Source organism: Rhinatrema bivittatum, chromosome 3 (genome assembly GCF_901001135.1).
Source record: "Rhinatrema bivittatum chromosome 3, aRhiBiv1.1, whole genome shotgun sequence".
Classification (NCBI taxonomy): domain Eukaryota; kingdom Metazoa; phylum Chordata; class Amphibia; order Gymnophiona; family Rhinatrematidae; genus Rhinatrema; species Rhinatrema bivittatum.
Genome location: NC_042617.1, coordinates 136,388,483 through 136,410,215, shown reverse-complemented (window position 1 = coordinate 136,410,215; position 21,733 = coordinate 136,388,483). Strand labels below are relative to the sequence as shown.

The 21,733-nt window shown below is 41.1% G+C and overlaps 1 protein-coding gene across 1 annotated transcript in view; it reads right to left on the bottom strand.

Moving 5' to 3' along the window:
- EFEMP1 (EGF containing fibulin extracellular matrix protein 1) overlaps positions 1-21,733 on the bottom strand; it is a 272,874-nt gene that overhangs the window by 10,091 nt on the left and 241,050 nt on the right. The window contains exons 9-10 of the mRNA XM_029593741.1: positions 11,332-11,455; positions 10,677-10,872 (exon numbers count right to left, since the gene is read on the bottom strand). Of these exons, the coding sequence (XP_029449601.1) occupies positions 10,677-10,872; positions 11,332-11,455 (320 nt within the window). The remainder of the gene's footprint in view (positions 1-10,676; positions 10,873-11,331; positions 11,456-21,733) is intronic.

Genomic DNA, 21,733 nt, shown 5'->3' with positions numbered 1-21,733 from the left:
ACACCCCTGCACACAGGTTCCCTTAATTCTCTCTCGTTCATACACACCCCTTCACACAGCTCCATCTCTCACACACAAACATGCACCCTCACTCCCATACACACACACACACACACACACACACACACACACACATACACACATATAGACACAAACACACTCTCACTTTCTACCCAGCTCCCCATCAGAAGCACAGCAAGCAGTTTGCTCCTTCAGACCCCATGACAGACAGGAACTCTTCATTTTTCTTGAGGCGGCATGGGGGCTGGTGCGGCTTTACTTCCTGCATCTGTGGTGGGGTGGGTGGGGGGGGGGGGGCAACGCTGTTGCTCTTCTTCCTGCTTCGGGCCACGACTGCATGACCTTTCCTTCTTCCCGCCCACACGAACCCACCACTTCCTCTTCCAGGCCGCAGGGGGTGGGTAGAAGAAAAGGCTATGCAGTTGCCGGCTTCAAGCCCGCGGCGTTCTAGGCGGCCGCCCAGTGCTCCCACCGCTCGCGGCCTGGAGGCTTCCCTCTTTTAGCGCGAGTGGGTTGGGCTCCGCTTGCGGCCGCCGACCTCCCGGCTGTCACCTGGGGCAGTCCGCACCCCTGCATCCCCCCCCCCCCCTTAGTATGCCACTGGAACACAGTACTCCAGGTGAGGCCTCACCAAGGACCTGTACAAGGGAAATATCACCTCCTTTTTTCTGCTGGTTATTCTGTGCAGCCTAGTATCCTTCTGGTTTTAGCTACTGCCTTGTCACATTGCTTCACTGCCTTCAGATCTCCAGACACTAACACCCCAAGAGTCCTTTCCAGTCTGGACACATTAGTCTTTCGCCCCCCATCTCATATTGCTCTTTTAGATTACTGCACCCCAGGTGCATGACTTTCCACTTCTTGGCATTGAATCCCAGCTACCAAGTCTCTGACCACTCTTTCAAGTTTCATTTTTCATTCTCTCTATTCCTTCAGACATGTCCATTCTGTTGCAGATCTTTGCAAAAAGACTATTTTTTCCATCCAACCCTTCCAAAATGTTGCTCAAGAAGATATTGAACAGAACCAGCTTGAAAACCGATCCCACAGCACTCTGCAGTTTCTGTTTACCAGAACTGAAAAGATTACATTTATCTTATTGATTCTAAATGGAGGCAATTCCTGCCTTTCCCTGGAAAGGTGTAATGATATAATGTTCTGTGAGTGTTTTAAGCTTATGCAATGTAATAGATCAGGAAGCCAGTGTCCTGCATTATAATTGGTTATACAGCACCAGGTCCACAGAGGACTAGCCCAGAATTTGCTAGAAATATCGGCCCTGACTAGTAGCATAGCTGATCAGACTTGTTTCAGCACTCTGTCTCATTTCTGAACAGTGTCCTGTGGACAGACTATTACAGGAGCTTCTCCAGGCACTGGCCAGTTAAAGTAAATCTTAGGGCCTCATTTTCCAGAGGGATCGCACGCGATAAGGGACGTTTCACACGCGAAAAGTCCCTTATCGCATGCGATACCAAAATGGGGGCAGAGTCGGCCCCAGAAGAGGAGGAGTCGGGGCGTCACCGGGGCCGACTCCGCGAAGACACCGCGGATGACAAAAAGGTAAGGCCCTTTTCGCGTCCAAGTTCACGCCCAATAGCTACACCTTCTATGGTGGCGCTATTGGGTGCGAAACCGGCAGCGATTGCTGCCGGCTAGCGCAGGCCCGCCCCCCGTTTCGGCCTCCCACCCCTCATTCCCTAAAGTATCGCAGGCCTGCGATACTTTAGAAAATGAGGCCCTTAATTAGGTAATGTTTATTGTATAATCCCTGTTCCTTTTTCCTGTTTATTATTTTATGGACACAGGGCCAGCTTAATCATTTAGGTAAACTAGGTGGTTGCCTATGGCGGGAGCTTTTAGGGGTCACCAAAGTACAGCTGCAGTCACAGAAAAACAATAGTGTTGTTTTGGTATAGTAGGGTTGCTATATAGGTTCTGAGTTTCTTTTATGCAGGGTTTTCTGTTACTTCACAGTCTCTGGTAATGGAGGGGGTTTGTGTCATTGACATCAGAATTTGCCAGTTTTTTAAAATGTATTTTGAATAGTAAGGGGAAACATCCTTGCTCATCCCAGCCAGCCATGTTAGAGATTACCGTTAGCCAATGTGGTATGGGTTTCTTTTAATTTATAAATGTCTGCATTTCTTGATTTAATTTCAGTTTACCCCAACAATCAAAGATACTTTCAGACACTGACATGATTTCTGAAACATTTATATTATGTGTGTGTGTATATATATATATATATATATATATATATATATGAACACATTCATTTGGATGCCTATTACAAGGAGTACAAAAACTATTTTCCTTCTAATAAAAATGGATTGTTTTACAGTAGTTTTATATACACACACACACACACACACACACACACACATATATATCTATCTATAAAATAAAAATGTTAAATAGTTTGTACGTCGTCGCTAATCTCACCAACCACTTAACCGAATGCGTTCAAATTTGCACACATTCACTTCCCATACAGGAAGGATCTTATACACTTACATTACATATAGGTCACACCTGTGACAGGTAATATAAGTTTAAAAATTGCTTACACAAAACAGCGACATCTGGTGGCCGTCAGCGCAAGCGCAACCTCTTACACCTTTCACACACACACACACCACACCACACCCCCACACAGGGCTATTGTGTTTCATTCACACTCCCTCATAACACACAGAAATCCACACTCATCACACCACACACCCCTACCCACACGCCTGCCAATGTCACTTACTTCACCCATCCTCCCAAAACATACCAAAACACAAATTCCTGGCTGCTACATTGGGAAGCCACGCATTTCACACACCCTCCGATTTTAAATTAAAGTACCCTTTTCCACCCACCCACGCACTGCACTCCGAACACACACTACACCTGAAACAAGTCCGTGCTTCTCCGCCGGCACCACAGGAACGGTCCGGGACACATCGCATTCAGTATGGCCGTCGGATGCCAGCAACCAAAATGGCGCCGGCGGACATTGCCCTTACTATGCTATACGGAGACAACAATGACGTCGGTACACCATGTGACATAGAAAGGGCAAGAGCCCGTCGGCGCCATATCCTCAGCGGACATTTGCCCTTACTAGGTCAGGAATCCTGACGCACATCTTTCACCGGTGAAGTTTTGCGACATGGCAGCCGGCGGAACAAACCCTAGCACACACCCTCGCCACCGGCTGTCAGTTTACACAGGTAGCCGGGGAGGAGCACGGTGGGGGACTGTTCTTATTTTCCGCCGCGCGTTTTTCATAGGGGGGGGGGCACTCATTCTCCACATCTCCCGAGAGGGGGGCTGTAGCGTGAGTTGCTCTATTTCGCCGGGGTTGGGGGGGGGGGGGCCAGGAAGGTGTGCTTGCATATTTAAACTATTCTTTGCTGGTGCTGTTCATTTGGGTTAAAAAAAAAAACCAAAACACACAAACTGTAACCTTTACTGCTCTGTTCTGTTTTTTCAACTTAACCAGGCTCAGCCACAGCAATACGTGAACCGATTGCTTTCAAATTTGGACACAAGCTTCACCTCACATATGGCAAGGTTCTTCTACACTTACGTTACATATATGTCACATAGATGCCCCAGCTATAATCTTAGGTGATTTCAACCTGCACGTCGACAACTCCATATTATCACGCCTTACTCACAGCATACTCCGCTTTAGGTTTCACTCAACTAGTTAACAAACCCACACACAAAGCCGGACACACGTTAGACCTTATCTTCGTCAATACAGCAATAAAACTGGTCCAGCACCCCACCTGCACGAAGGTACCATGGTCAGATCACTCCCTCATAACTTCCTCATTCTCAATAAAAGATACCAGTCCACCTCGCATACCCTCACATTGCTTCACTTACAGGAAAACATGCACCACAGAAGATCTTAGCAATCACCTATCATCTCTTCTCACCCAAGTAGAATTCACCAATCCGAACTCAGCGCTTCGATCTTGGAACAACATCACGGAATCGATAGCCAACAAGCTATGCCCTCTAACAACAAAAAATCCTCACCCCAACTCCTCCAAAAAGCAACCATGGTTTACCCTAGAGCTAAGAAAGCTTAAACTACTGCTAAGACAAAATGAGGCTAAATGGCGCAAAAACCCATGCACCATCACTCTATCTACCTATAAATTAACTCTTCACCAATACAAATCCAATACATTAAGATCCAAGAGGAACTACTACGCATCCAAGATCCACCACCTAATCTTCGACGCTAAAGCCCTCTTTAGCTACGTCTCTAACCTCACTCAAATAAACCCTTCAGAAATCGCTCCCAACCAAGCCAAAGCTAAAGCGGAAGAACTAGCACTATTTTTCAACAACAAAATCAGCAAACTTCTAACTCAACTGTCCCCTAACACCGCATCTACTTCAACTCCACCTCAGAACGCCTTCAAAAATTCCCGCTTAGAAGAACTGGAACTTACTTCTTCCATTGAAATCCAAGGTATACTACGGAAAATGAAACCATCTTCTCACCCTTCGGACCACATTCCCTCGAAATTGCTTCTATCAATTCCTGACTCCATCTCCAAATCCCTGTCAGACATCATAAATTGCTCAATAACACAAGGATCTTACCCAGATGACCTAAAATTGGCCTCTCTAAAACCACTACTCAAGAAACCTAATCTAGATCCTAATGACCCAAACAACTACCGTCCGATCGCCAACCTCCCCTTCATAGCCAAGATTATGGAGAAATTGGTGAACACCCGACTCTCAAACTACATTGAAGAAAATAACCTCCTATTCCCATCACAATACGGTTTCCGCAAATCACTAAGCACGGAATCTCTCCTCATTTCCTTAACAGATCACCTCATCCTGGGCCTCGATAAAGGTCAAGCCTTTTTACTGATCCTACTGGACCTGTCCTCAGCCTTTGACACCGTCAATCATTCATTACTCATTAAACAGTTAGCCTCCATAGGTATCTCAGGCACAGCTCTATCTTGGTTCATATCATTTCTCAGCAATAGAGGATACAAGGTCAAGATACAGAACAAAGAATCCTCTCAACACCCGTCGTCAGTAGGAGTCCCACAGGGGTCCTCCCTGTCTCCTACTTTATTTAACATTTACCTCATACCGCTATGCCAACTTCTCACCGACCTCAACCTCAAACACTTCCTTTACGCGGACGATATCCAGGTCCTGATACCCATTAAGGATTCCTTCGCAAAAACTCTGGCTTACTGGGATACATGCCTTCAAAAAATTAAACTCCTCCTCACCAGCCTAAACCTGGTATTAAATTCCGGCAAAACTGAACTCCTGCTCATCGCCTCAGAAAACAGCACCATCATCTCCGCACAACAAGCCACGCCAACAATCACACAAGTGAGAGACCTAGGAGTCCTAATTGATAATCGCCTGAATTTCAAAGCCACTATTAATAAAACCACCAAAGACTGTTTCTACCAACTACAAGTGCTAAAAAGAATTAGACCGCTTTTCCATGCCCAAGATTTCAGAACTATTCTACAAGCAATCATTTTTTCAAAATTAGACTATTGTAACACCATCCTACTTGGCCTTCCTGCTTCATACACCAAACCGCTTCAGATGGTGCAAAATGCAGCGGCACGAATTCTGACAAATACCAGGAGAAGGGACCACATAACCCCTATTCTAAAGAGCCTCCATTGGCTACCTATACACTTTAGAATAATATACAAGGCCATTCTTACCACATACAAAAATATACACCAACTGGCTCCCATGGACCTACAGATCCCTCTCCGACTACACAATTCGTCAAGACCGACAAGAGATGCATACAAGGGATCGCTACAGGTACCACCATCCAAATCCACCAGACTCTGCACACTAAGAAACCGGGCTTTCTCTACAGCCATTCCACTGTTATGGAATTCCATCCCCTCAAACATCAGAACAGAACCATGCATCTCAACCTTCAAAAAAAGACTAAAAACCTGGATATTCACACAAGCTTTCCCGGAGGCCAATTGATCGAACAACCCCAAGCCACCCCTAATATCCAACTACACCATGGTTAATTAATCTCCAACATGGTTAACTATTCTCCAACTACTCCATGGTTAACCTTATATTCTATCGTTTACCTGTGTGAATTATAACCTGTCCTTTCTCTTCCTTCTCAGCCAAGTTCTTATCACCCTGTTATATGTAACTGCCTTTTCCGCACCATTGTTATAGTTATGTTTACTATGCACCCCTGTTTTATGTGAACCAGCACGATGTGACTGTTGTCTCGAATGCCGGTATATAAAAATCTGAAATAAATAAATAAATAAAATAATGTCACACCGGGGGCTGGTAAAAAAGTTTTAAAATTTGGTTCCACAAAACATCGACATCTGCTGGACATAAGCACAAGGTCTTACACCTTGCACAAATGCTCACACCCCACACACACGTGACCAATGTTTGGGATTCACACATACCCTCCGACCAGACACAAATCCACCCTCCTCACACACCCCTGCACACATGCCAATTGTACTTACTTCACACACCCTCCCAAAACACACAAAACCCCACAAAATTCCAGCATGCTACACCAGGAGGCCACTCACATGCCACATGTTTGCTATTCCCACACCCTACGAACTCACACAAAAACACCCTCCTCACCCCCCCCCCACATCCATGACTTTTCTACTTACTGCCCACACCCTCAGAACGCACACAAAACAGCAGAATAGTTCAGGCTGCTCCAACTGGGGGGGGCAACACCGCTCCGTGACACATCGCATACACTACGGCCGTCGGCTACCAGCAATCAAAATGGCGCCGACGGCTCTGTCCCTTACTAGGACACTCGGGAACGCCAATGGCGGCAGTAGCCCATGTGACATAGTAAGGGCGAGTGCCCGTCGACGCCATTTTCTGGACTGGCAACCGGCGCACCTTCGCCCTTACTATCTGAGCAAGACGACCGCTCCTATTGCTCCACCTCACTGATAGAGTAAGTTCTAACAGCCATCGGAGACAGTTTCAGTGCTGGCTGCCAAGGGCCCGGCGCTAATACTTCCATGCCGGAACGAACGCCCGCTCCACCGACTACCATTTTTGACAGGTATCGGCGGGCCTGCAGGGGGGGGGGGGGGCGTGGGGATGTTCTTGCGTCCATGTTTGGGGGGGGGGCAGGGGGCGGTTATCCCCATTCTCTTTTCTTTCTTTTCCACTTAACCTGGCTCTGCCACTGCAACGCGTGGCCGGGTACAGCTAGTATCTATATATAAAGTTATATGAAAAAGCAACAGAAAAACTATATATTCAACTTCCAACCACATACATGACTGAAAAAGTACAAAAAATGAAGGAACAATATAATCTAAGAAGGGGGTCATTTATTAAAATGTGGTAAGGCATTTTTACATGTGTTAAGGGCTTATTGCATGCGAAAAGCTCTGATAATGCCTTTAATACATGCAATAGTACCATATTGTATGGTGTGCATGCAAATCTGAAAGAGAGGAGGAGTGGGCTGGGTTTGCCAGTCTGTGAAGTGCTATTGTACAGACTTAATGCTGATTTTAACTACACCTTTTTCACTAGTGTTAAGATGTGTGATAGCTTGTGCTATGGGGTGGCAAGGTGTGACTAGCTGTAATGGTCTCTCCCTAGATAGGTATTTGTATCCCTAGGGGAGGCCCACCTAGTAACTCGAGGTGAGGTTTAGGTATTAGTATAGGCGGTTAGGGGCCACTTTGACATTCAACATGAGACGTATAAACAGATCAGTGGTCTCTTGTGAAGATTTGATGACCTACGGAGTGAGGAAACTCACCCAAAGATGATATTTGTGCAAGGTTCTCTCCACCTAGCTTGATGGACACTCTACCTAGGTAACATCAAGCTAGGTGGAGAGAACATTGCACACATCTCATCTTTGGGTGAGTTTCCTCACTCCGAAGGTCATCATATCTTCACAAGAGCCCACTGTTCTGTTCGTACGTCTCACGTTGAATGTCAAAGTGGCCTTAACCCCCTACACTAATACCTCATCTCGAGTTACTAGGTGGGCCTCCCTTAAGGATACAAATACCTATCTAGGGAGTGAATATTATGGCTAGTCTCTCTCTCCCTCTCCCTCCCTCCCTGTGGTTGAATGCAGGACATGCAACAGGTATTACAAAGTCTGAAAATGTTATCACAATTTGTGCTAATTGCAATAAACTGTATATTAGCTTAAAACACACCCCTTTTGCTATCACATTTTGATAAATTCAGGCCCAAGTTTGCTAATATTTTATTACAAAAAATATAACAAATCTTTATAAAATTTACAGTCAAATATAACAGCCACAAAATTGCTAACAATTTTTCTTCCTGACCAAGTAATACTAAAATCCACTTTAAGATGAATTATAATGAATTATGTTGAGTCTGCAAAGAATTTGTTGCCAGAGGATGTGGTAGTTAGTGTAGTTAGTGTAGCTTGGGTTTAAAAAAGGTTTGGATAAGTTCATGTAGGAGAAGTCCATTAACTGCTATTAATCAAGTTGTCTTAGAGAATAGCCACTGCTATTACTGGCATCAGTAGCTTGGGATCTACTTAGTGGCTGGGTACTTGCCAGGTACTTGTAGCCTGGATTGGCCACTGTTGGAAACAGGATACTGGGCTTGATGGATCCTTGGTCTGACCCAGTATGGCAATTTCTTATGTTGTACGGCAGATGCAAGAAATGGTACATGTTAAAAAAAGCTACTGGTTCGCATCTGCTGAGTCCTGTGCATGGATTCAGCACATTTAACTATTGTGGATAGAAGAAATGAGGCATGCTAAATAAAGCTATACACTTGCATCTGCTGTATTCTTTGCATGGACTCAACATAATTCATTATAATTCATCTGAAAGTAGATTGTGGTATTATATGATCAGGAAGAAAGATTGTAAGTAATTTTGTGGCTGTTATATTTGACTGTAAATTTTGTAAAGATTTGTTATATTTTCATAATAAAATATTAGCAAATTTGCATATTATATTATATTGTTCCTTCATTTTTTGTACTTTTTCACTTACATATATATATATATATATATATATGTATGTATGTATTATGTATCTACAAAACAGAGTTTAATATTTAAAATTCTTATGTCCAATTATTTGTTTTTACAGGATCTTTCTGGAAGGGGTGGTAGTGGGGTGATTATGCTTGTTGAGTTTAGTCATCAGAATCTCAGGGGGTACCTAAGGTCCTGAAAGTTATTTGGGGAGGCACAAGACTGAAGGTTCACCTAGGGTGTCTAATTGCATTGCATAGGCCCTAACTTTTATATTTCACTGTATTTCCTTTTTCCAAATAAACTGTTTAATTTGTTAACCCTGTGTCTGAGGATGATCAGTGACCTACAGTAGTGGGTGATCCCATATTTTGTTTTTGTATTTAGTCTGTAGGTGCATTTCTGGGAACTGTGTGACTGCTGTGTTTGTTAGGTTACAATATTCCTAGAAACCGCCAGACATAGAACTTACCCACTGGCAAGCTGGGACCCAGTTGGTGGTAGGAGATTACCAGTACAGGGGCACATGCGCAGGTACAGGTGGGGTGTGTACAGTGCTTGGTAGGACCTTCCAAGTGCCCATGGGGTTAATCCTTAGTGGGTATTAGGGACAGCATAAAGAAATTGTGTGACATATACCACATGCCAGCCACAACATCCATTTTGCCCTTACTAACAAAAGGAAGCTTATCTAATATATTTGTAGTATGGTCACAGCTGAAGTGGTGTACTCGAGCGAAAGGGTGGAATTCTTCCAAAGATAAGCTTAGAATTCATACATTGGGTCAAAGATCTCAGGTGTGGTGGGGCAGAATATTAACTTCTGAGTTTCTTTATGACCACTATGTAAGCCAAAGAGTGAGTGGAGGAAGTAAGGATACAGCTCTTCTTCACCTGGAGGGAAAGGCAGAGGGCCTGGGGCAATTGTTCCTCAGATTGGGCTTAGTTTGGTTACATGGCTGGTTCAGCTGGATGGAAGGAGGGAAGGAACTGGCAGCCTAGTTTGTGCAGGCACACTGCCTGCTTGATATTTTCGGCATAAAGTATGGGCAGGTCTTGCTTGCCCAATTTGGCTGGCCATATGGAATGTTAATAGGATGATTTAGGTATAATTACATATTGTTTGTTATTAAAGCTGCAGCCGGTTTCTCTCTACAAGAGCGATGACTTTATTATGTGCATTATTCCACTGCTGTGTGGGGAGGTGGGAAGCATCAAGAATGGCTATGACTGCCTATCTTTGTATTACTAAACTACTTCTGCTTCAAAAAAATGTGAAGTACTGTTTAAATGTGAGATCTGAAAAAGTGTGTCCAAGGATGTCCTTCCTCGTGGCTCGAGTCATGCCTAAGTATACTTAACTTTGGGAAAGTATCGTTTTACTCTGTACCAAAGGCAAATGTGTAATTTCCTACCATTAATATAATTGCAAATGAAGATTTTCTGTTACCAAAGTAGCCGATTGAATTTGATACCTTGGGCCCTGAAAAGTATGGCAAAGTTACGGATACATTACATGCTAGGAAAAGATGGAGATTAAATAGCAATAAATAAACAAAACACATTCAGACTCTCCCATGGAAGAATTGTTTTAAGGAAATATTTCCATGTGCTCACCCTCAGGTAAAACTCTCCATTTTCATTTCCAGACTTAATCCGGAATGTGTTAATAGTGTTGGAATAGATTGTAGTAGCCTGAATCTGAAATATATCAGAAGGAACTGATCGCTCAGAACGGATGCTCATATATTTGTATACAATTGAATACGGCAGCTCTCGACAAACTGTATTGCTGACTGGACAAACACAGCGACTGGAAAAAAAAAAAAGAGAAGTATACTTTAATCCCATGTGCTGTCGCACGCAAAATATTTCATGAGAGAGTATCATGTTGGTCTGCAAAACTTACATGAGTTAAAAGAAAACCAACAAAGTAATTGGTGTAGATGATACCTTTGCAGAGCTGCCAAGTGACCCAGTTCAAACAGGGAGATTCTAGGCCACTCCCAGATTTCTGACAATTCAGTCCTGTAGTGCTGATTTCAAATGGCAGAAGCATAGACTACAAATAGCAGAATGCATTGGGATCTAAACTCAAAAACTAGACTGGCCAAAAATCTCCCTCCTTGAATTGGGTCACTTGGCAGGTCTGTTTATATAAGGCTAATGAATGCTTAAAGATACATGTTTTTGAGATGACTAAGGTCCCTTCCTCAGACATCTAAACATTTTGATTGCATTTAAAGAATTTTAACTATTTCTACTTTCTTACTTTTCAGACATGCGAACATAGGGCTCTTGACAAGGATTTCTGGGGTAGCAACGGAATCCACCATGATAATTCCAGCACATTTCATCTTCTCTACAGTCATTCTGTGTTTCACATTCATTTATATCTGTTCACATCATGAAAAAGAAAAAAGTAAATCTTTAAAGGAGATGAGAGATGTATGTTAGGCTATATATTTTAATAAATGCATTTATTTTTATTTTTATAAATAAATATTAAGGTTAAGTATCACATTGATTCAGCTATTGGTATTTTGTTTTTATATATTTTGTATTATTTAATTTCTATTATTTTAATTTTATGCATTGTAATTCACCTAGTACAGTTTGTCTGCTATAATTAAATATTTTAATAAATTAAATAAATAAATATGTTAACTAAGGAATCAAGAAAGGTACTTTACACTGATTTTTGGCAGTAAATTCCCAAGGACTGACTTTATTTTACATAAAATATTATTTTATTATAGTTTAAAGAATCATTAGAAGAAAGGGAAAACAATAAGGGAAACATATTAAATGTGCTTGTGATAGTAAACTTGGATATCTCACAGATTAACTTTTAACATCCAATTAAATACACTGCCTTGATGGTTCATATGAAATACAAAAATGCATTTCTCCTGTTTTTAACATTAGTGCTGCTTTCTTTAATCATGGAAGTTCTGAGCAGTGCTGCTCCCTGAACATTAAGTAAAGGATGAGGAAAAATAAAATCAAATTGAAAAAACTGCACAGGCTGCCTAAAGAGCTATGGTGGTTGCAAAGCACTACCAATCATGTCCTTGCGCCCACTCAGTTTACACTCTGTGCATCCACATTCTGGTTCATTTGGTGGTGAAGAGGCTAATCACCAGAGGATACATGAAGAGGGAAAAAAGAGGCAGTAAGCCAATTGCATATGAGGTCCATGATTTACAGTGGCCTAAAACCACTGAAGCTCTCTAGATGGCACGAGCAGCTTTTTAAAATCTCATTTTTATTTTTCTCCTGGTTTATTTCATATTTGGGAGATGGCAGTGCCTGGAACAAGGCCACTCAAACCAAATCCTTAAAGAGTACAAACAGGTCTGCTTTTGAAGAGGAAGTGATATAACCAAAATATGCAAATTAGCCTGGTTCTTAGACTAAATGTATACAAGTAACCCCAATGAATATTCTTTGTAGATATCCTGAAAACAAGACCTCTTTGCTGCTCATGAGGAGTGGAATGGAGTATGGCCTAGAACAGTGATGGAAAACTCCAGTCCTCGAGTGCCACATCCAGGTTGGGTTTTCAGGACATCCACAATGAATATGCATGAGATAGATTTGCATACAATGGAGGCAGTAGATGAAAATCTTTCTCATGCATATTCATTGAAAAAAATCCTGCAGATCTAGCCTGTTTGTGGCACTCAAGGACTGGAGTTTGCTATCACTGGTCTAGAAACTCCTTTAATGCAAAGGACCTGATTTTACATGCTTAAAAATGGGTTTTACAAGTACAATTGTTCATATGTTTTTGAAAATTGCTACAATATATGCCATTGAATTGTTCATAGGATTTACCCATGCACGTGCACTTTACGAGGGTAAATAACTTTTGAAAATTGCTACAATAGTAGTTACATTTATACATGTAAATCCTTTTGAAAATTACCCCCATAGAGCATTGTTAATATAAAATAAATACAATAGCTAAGAGCTTAACACTTCATATATATTTATCTGTAAAAAAAATGTTTACTGTGTCTGTAGATGTTAACCAAAATGTGGGTGTTGGAAAAGCATCAAGCTTGTCAACCTTTCCAACTTCATCCTTTTGAAAGCATGTCAAGATTGTGAGATTATTAGGTCAAGAAAAATACCAAGTCCCTTTAATTATGTTTCTCAGCAGTGAAAAACCTCTGGCTCTTACTTCAAGATGATTTCATTATTTAAATAGTTCCTCTCTAAAGCAGAATTTTATGCAGACGCTAATATCATTCCTTGGTGTCTTTTGTAGCTATTTTTTATAGATAGAAATCAAGAGGGTTCGTTCACTAAGCTACATTAGGACATTTACCATTAGGTAAAATAGCCTAACATAGGAATAACACAATGTATTTGAAATTTCTTGTGTTATTTCAGCCCCAGTACTGTGCATATTTTAATGAATTGATTAACAAGTAAATCAAGTTATACAGCTTGCTTAAAAAGAAATCACAAGCCGCGCTATTTGATTTGAAGTTAGCTATATAACAAAGTAACATGGTAACATAGTAACATAGTAATGACAGCAGAAAAGGACCACATATTTAGTTGTTTGCTCAGCAAGCTTCTTAAGGTTGTATCTGCTGCACAGTGCAGGTGACCTCCATGTTTCTCTTAAGGGTAGCAACTATCACACTGTACAGTTATCCCCAAGCCTTATGATAAGGATAGGAATATTTACAATCAAAACCAAGCGACTGTCAAACTCACAAACAATTACTGCTAGCAACATTTTTACTGGGTGTGCAGCCTTCTTGAAAATTCAGACAATGCACTTGACATGCTTTGGGGGAGGTACCCGTAATGGAGAAGGTTTTCATGGGCAATGATTCAGATGGACTGAATCAAATCACAGTGAACCTAGAAGATGTGGTAGGCCTGATTGACAAACTGAAGAGTAGTAAATCACCTGGACCGGATGGTATACACCCCAGAGTTCTGAAGGAACTAAAAAAATGAAATTTTAGACCTATTAGTAAAAATTTGTAACTTATCATTAAAATCATCCATTGTACCTGAAGACTGGAGGATAGCAAATGTAACCCCAATATTTAAAAAGGGCTCCAGGGGCGATCCGGGAAACTACAGACCGGTTAGCCTGACTTCAGTGCCAGGAAAAATAGTGGAAAGTGTTCTAAACATCAAAATCACAGAACATATAGAAAGACATGGTTTAATGGAACAAAGTCAGCATGGCTTTACCCAGGGCATCTGCTTCACTTTTTTGAAGGAGTTAATAAACATGTGGATAAAGGTGAACTGGTAGATATAGTATACTTGGATTTTCAGAAGGCGTTTGACAAAGTTCCTCATGAGAGGCTTCTAGGAAAAGTAAAAAGTCATGGGATAGGTGGCAATGTCCTTTCATGGATTGCAAACTGGCTAAAAGACAGGAAACAGAGAGTAGGATTAAATGGGCAATTTTCTCAGTGGAAGGGAGTGGACAGTGGAGTGCCTCAGGGATCTGTATTGGGACCCTTACTTTTCAATATATTTATAAATGATCTGGAAAGAAATACGACGCGTGAGATAATCAAATTTGCAGATGACACAAAATTGTTCAGAGTAGTTAAATCACAAGCAGATTGTGATAAATTGCAGGAAGACCTTGTGAGACTGGAAAATTGGGCATCCAAATGGCAGATGAAATTTAATGTGGATAAGTGCAAGGTGATGCATATAGGGAAAAATAACCCATGCTATAATTACACAATGTTGGGTTCTATATTAGGTGCTACAACCCAAGAAAGAGATCTAGGTGTCATAGTGGATAACACATTGAAATTGTCGGTACAGTGCGCTGCGGCAGTCAAAAAAGCAAACAGAATGTTGGGAATTATTAGAAAGGGAATGGTGAATAAAACGGAAAATGTCATAATGCCTCTGTATCGCTCCATGGTGAGACCGCACCTTCAATACTGTGTACAATTCTGGTCGCCGCATCTCAAAAAAGATATAATTGCGATGGAGAAGGTACAGAGAAGGGCTACCAAAATGATAAGGGGAATGGAACAACTCCCCTATGAAGAAAGACTAAAGAGGTTAGGACTTTTCAGCTTGGAGAAGAGACGACTGAGGGGGGATATGATAGAGGTGTTTAAAATCATGAGCGGTCTAGAACGGGTAGATGTGAATCAGTTATTTACTCTTTCGGATAGTAGAAAGACTAGGGGGCACTCCATGAAGTTAGCATGGGGCACATTTAAAACTAATCGGAGAAAGCTCTTTTTTACTCAATGCACAATTAAACTCTGGAATTTGTTGCCAGAGGATGTGGTTAGTGCAGTTAGTATAGCTGTGTTTAAAAAAGGATTGGATAAGTTCTTGGAGGAGAAGTCCATTACCTGCTATTAAGTTCACTTAGGGGGTCATTTTCAAAGGAGTTACGCATGTAAATGTGACATACTATCGTAGCAATTTTCAAAAGCTATTTACTCGAGTAAAGTGCACTTACTTGAGTAAATCCTATGGACAATTCAATGGCATATATTGTAGCAATTTTGAAAAGCCCACTTACTTGAGTAAAGTGTATTTACTCGAGCAAAAACCAGTTTTGCTCGACTAAATGCTTTTTAAAATCTACCCCTTAGAGAATAGCCACTGCCATTAGCAATGGTATCATGGAATAGACTTAGGGCCTCATTTACCAATATCGCATTGGTAACGCATTAAGGGGCGTGTCCCATGCAAATGATGCTTTTTTTGTGCAGTGGGGAAACATCGCGTGCGGCGATGATTTGCGCAAATCGCGAAATATCTTCGTGGTGCGCGATAAAACCAACCAAAAAAAGGGGGGGGGGGGGGGGAAGGAGAGAGAGAGAGAGAGAGAGAGAGAGAGAGAGAGAGAGAGGAGAGAGAGAGAGAGAGAGAGAGAGAGAGAGAGAGAGAGAGAGAGAGAGAGACTTGCTATAGATCCTACTCCCTAGACAGGTATTTGTATCCCCATGGTAGGCCCACCTAGTAACTCGAGGTGGGGATTAGGTATGAGCGTAGGGGGTTGGGGGCCACTTTCACATTCAACATGAGACGTACGAACAGAACAGTGGTCTCTTGTGAAGATTTGATGACCTTCGGAGTGAGGGAACTCACTCCAAGAAGAGATTTGGGCAACGTTCTCTCAACCTAGCTTGTTGTTGCCCAGGTAGAGTGTCCATAAAGCTAGGTTGAGAGAACGTTGCCCAAATCTCTTCTTGGAGTGAGTTTCCTCACTCCGAAGGTCATCAAATCTTCACAAGAGACCACTGTTCTGTTCGTACGTCTCATGTTGAATGTGAAAGTGGCCCCCAACCCCCTACGCTCATACCTAATCCCCACCTCGAGTTACTAGGTGGGCCTACCATGGGGATACAAATACCTGTCTAGGGAGTAGGATCTATAGCAAGTCTCTCTCTCTCTCTCTCTCTCTCTCTCTCTCTCTCTCTCTCTCTCTCTCTCGCCAAATATGATGAAATAGATTTGCATATAATGGCAGTAGTGCATGCAAATCTTTTTTCAGTTATTTCTTTATTAATTATATCATTTACAATAAGTAAAATTAAATAAGAAAAACAAATATTAATAAACACTACAAATATATTTTTCAAATTGAACCAGCGCACAATAATAGGTAAGAGGAAGGAACAGTAATAAATAAGAAAAGAACAGGAAACATTCAGTGGAACCACATTATTTTCTGTCTATTAGATCTTATCATCCCACATTTATCACTGATAGAAACTGAAGAAACTCCCATAGTCTTATCACTTAAGAAGCAATCTAAATGTAATGGGTTAAAAAAGATAAATTTATTATTTTGGTAAGTTACCAAACAATTACATAGGAATTTCAGGAAAAAACTAGCTCCAATACTCAGGACCCTTTATTTAAGGGAAAGCTAATGTTTCCTCTGGGCTTGAGTAGCCCACGAGACATCTGGAAAGATCTAGATTTTTTGACCACAAAAAGAAAAGTCTTTACACTGAAAATATTTATAGAAAACCAGATCCTTATCTTGCTTTAAAGAAAAAGAAACTAAAAAGGTGGCTGTAGTTGGAATATTATCAATAGAATCTAGAAAAGAATATGCCCCTGGTCATATTCTTACTTCTCTATCAGTAACCGTTTTCTTCTTAGGGAGATATTATATCTTAGTTGCTACCGGGACCTTATCCTCATCGAAGGAAAGGACCTCACATAAATATTTCCTAAATAATTCCCCGGTGATAATAACCTAGAGATAGGAAAGTTTAAAACATGCAGTTTACAAGATCTCAAATCATTTTCCAATTTTCAAGTTGATTATGAACAAAAAGGTTAACCTTCATAAAGGATATATATGAAACTTGAACCATAGATAACTGCATTTTGCTCTCCGTCACAAACCACTCCACTCCAGAGATCCTACTATCTTGCTCTTCCATTTTAGATCTCACTTCACTTGAAAAGACATGTGACTGGGATACAGATACCTAAAGATGTTTGTCAATATTAGCAACTAATCTCCAAACATCACATAGAGTGATATTAGCAGGTTCCTCTATCCCTTCAATTACCCCATTCATGCATGCAAATCTTTCTCATGCATATTAGTTGTAGATATCCTGAAAACCTAACTGACTGGGTATGCTCCGAGGACTGGATTGAGAACCACCTCTGTAGAAATCAGCAGTTCCAGAGCACATGAATACTCCATCTGTCAATATACACTCCAGTTTTTCTATCCTAACCTGAGAACGGGAGCACCAATGGCCTGACTTGCTATTTTTCCCAGTCACAGAATGACTCTTTTTGGATCCTAGGTGTACATTTTTCACAAAATTGGAATGTTTTAAAACTCTTAGTAAAATGAGATTGATATTTAAATATTTACAGAAGATAATATCAGAAACATAGATCTCGAAAATTTGACTCATTGACAACATGGCTCAATAAACGATAAAAGGATGAAGACCATTGGTGTAACATCTTCCAAATTCACTACTTTTTATGAGAAAATATGTTTTGAAAATATTTCCCCAGCTTCAGTGCACACAGTGGAAACATAGAAGATGGAAAATCTGCAGTGTACTGAAGCTGAAATCAGATGGCACAATTGCACTTGGTAGCCAAAGCAAAAAAAAATAAATCAGATTTTTGCCCTCTGTTTAGTTTATCAATGACCTTCAAAGCATGGCCCTTCATTATGTGGCATGAAATTTTTTTTTACTGTTATACTTTTACAAAATACAATTAAGGCCTGATTCAAGCCGTTTTTCACAATTCTAGTACATACCATGAGGTCTCCATATGTAACCAAGCATTAGAATTAGTTTGTATTTATTTTTTCATATCAAGAAGTTTAAAACATTATGACCAACAACTTTACCTTGACATGATCTAGTGCCTACTAACTGGTATCCATCAGGACATATGCATGAGAATCTTCCCGGCTCATTGAGACATTGATACTGGCACATGTAACTTGAAGCTCTACATTCATCAATATCTGCAAATTGAGCAACAATCATAATCATTAACTACTTATCAATGTATAATTTTTCATATATATTTGTTATTTTAGCATCACACTCCTAGCTTCCTAGCTGCTACTAGAATATGTGAATTTTTAAAACTCCCCATTTTCCTCCTTCTCTCTCCTATTCCCCTGCTAAGCTCCCATCATTAATGATATTAAAAATGTCCTAATAAAGCCTTTAAAAATCAAAATCAGCATTTTACAACTGCTTTAACCAATCTAAGCATGAAGCGATATAATAAAATATTAACTTTTGATATTATCATTTTTTAAGTAATCGAATTGTGTTTGTTGTTTGTGAGTGATGTGCAAATAGTCAGTAGCTATGGTTGAAGCCTTGGTGATTGTAATCTGTAAGCAGTAGCACCAAATTCATGGTAATTCAACACTTTTGTGTTTCCATGTGTCCAACAAATTTGCAGGTACTTTTCTTCTTTTGGAAATTTTGCTTCATTAAAGGAGTGCAATATAATGTCAGTAGGTCAAGTGATCACATTCCAATATTAATTTATTAATATAGATAATAAATCTTGCCTGATTAATAGGAAAATATTACAACCGATTCCATTAAAATGATTTAAAGATATGTATCTTTAAAGTTCAGATTTTTAAAATTTTAAAATCAGATACTGTATTACTGAAAATTCCTTCAATAAATTACATGAAGATGTGGAAGATGATAAAGAAATTCATGACATGCAGTGGAGGGTGCCAGTGTCAAGCACCAGAACTAGGAGACACTATGGGGCAGATTTTAAAAGCCTACACGTGTAAATCCAGGTGGACTTACACACGTCCCGGGGCTTGAAAAAATGGGCGGTCCAGGGGCATGGTGGGGGTGTGGCCAGAGGCCTCTCAACGGCTGCTGGGCCTGGGGATCGCGTGCCGTGGAGAGGCAGGCGTAACTTCTGGGATAAAGGTACTGGGGTATTTTTTTTTTCGGGCTGGGGGGCGGGACAGGTAGGGGAAGGGAGGGAAAGGTGGGGGGGGGGGGGGGGGGCGCCGAAGGAAAATTCCATCCGAGGCCTCGGAGGGCCTCGAGGAAACAGGGAAAGCCATCTGGGCTCACCTAGGGCTCGGCGCATGCAAGGTGCACTAGTGTGCACCCCCTTGCGTGCACCAACCTCGGATTTTATAACATGTGCGTGGCTGCGCGCACATGTTATAAAATTGGGCGAACATTTGTGTGCGCTGGGTAGTGTGCACAAATGTAGGCCGCGTGCATAGGTTTTAAAATCTGCCCCTATCTGTGGCTCTGCCCCCTCAGAGTGGCACCAGGAATCTGATCCTTAAGAGATAGCCCATGCAAGATGGCAGGAGACTTACCATCTGTGTGGGCAGAAGGGGCAGGGAAGAGCATTGTAATCTCAGGTCTATGTGACCCCATGTGTCTATGGCTTCATCCTCCAGAGCAATGTGGCTGATGCAATAATTTTCGCGGAAAGCGGGCGCTGACTTTTCAGCGCCCACGTCTTAACACATGCATGGCGCCAGCAAGGGGGGCGCCATGCAGTAGGTAAATTAGGGGGTAGCACTAGCAAGGAGGTGCTAGGGTGTGAGCATAGCGCCTCCTTGCTAACGCGACCCCGCAGTGGCTGCCGGTTATGAAGACTGATGCCGAGTTTACCAGTGTTGGTCTTCAATAACTGCCGAGGTATTTTTTGTTTGTTTGTTTTTTTACTGAAGAAGTACAGAAAAGCAGTTTTTTCTGCATTTCTGTACTTCTTTTACATGCGCTCAGCTATTAAAGCCTGCTCTGAGACGCACATTTATTTTTTTGAATGTGGAGTGAATGAGTAATAGCCTCATTCACATGCATTTGCATGTGATGAGTGCTATCTCATTCACTCCGCATTGGACGAGGATTACATAGGCGCTAATCCCCCTATTGCATTAGGGGGCGGATTAGCGTCTATTTAACCCGCGTCCGACAGTGGGTTAAACAGTGAGCTTGTGTGAGCGCACTGTATTGCATCGGCCCCAATGTCAAGGATCTAAGCCTTAAGATGCGGCCCATGGAGGGTAGCAGTTTCCTGCCAACAGTTTGCTTCCAAAGGCGTGAATCAAAACAGGTTTGCCTTTTGGAGTGCTCCTTTGAGTGTTCTGCTGGAGTGACCCTTGAGAGCAGAGCAGTTTTCTCTGTTATCTTTGGCATAGGAGTACTAGTTTATTGAAGGCTTTAAAGCATTTCTATCCTTATGAGGGAGTAGGGGTGGGGAGGTACTGCATTTTTATAATATATTTATTTGTGTGCGAGTTCTATTTGTTAGGTTTTGTGAATTATGAATTTTCATTTAGGTAGTTTGTACTGAAAGGGAGTGTACTGATGTTATTTTAGATTGTAAGGATAGTAGTGTGAGGGCATTAGTCGTTGGACCAGGGACTGTATTAATATTTACTATTTATTTTATGTATTCAGTAAAAGTTTTATACTGCTTTTTCCAAGGAGGCTCAGAGCAGTTTAAAATAACCAGAGTATCATGCAAGTATACAATTAATTTACTTTATATTTTATTATATGTTGTGTGTTTTTGAATGTATTTATTATGTTGTTGTACTTACATATGTATTTGATTATGAATTTTGTGCCATTGATGGACAGAATGCAGTATATAAAAGCTGTGAAATATCTGCACAAAGAGTGGTTTTATGAGTCCACAGATTGCTCTGATGTTCATAAAGCTTGTCACTTTAGGAAGGCCCTTGTAAGTTCTCCAAAGATAAAACATTTAAAGAGAAGTTAATAGCCAGGTCTATATTTAACTTGTGAGAGCAATCTGTTTATAGAAACTATTTAATATATGATAGCAAAAGCAACTACAAGGCTACAGGAAAGGTTGTAAGTATCAAAATATGTTTTTGCACTCTTTCCTCTTCCTTATAAGGTTTTTCTCTCTCTCTGTCTCCTCCAACTAACTTCCTGCATGTTTAAAGTCTTTGTAATGACAACTTAGTTCTGCCATCCCACTTTTATTTTATAACTGTTTTGACTGATTGTATTATCATATATTTCAGAAAAATTAACATTTTTGATCAAGCAATGGCAGAAAATTTACACTTCCTGTAAATATATGATATGATACAGTTTATATAGCAAGGAGGAACAACTACATTATAGTCAATTCTCTTGCAAACCAAACCTTAGAAATGCACAAGG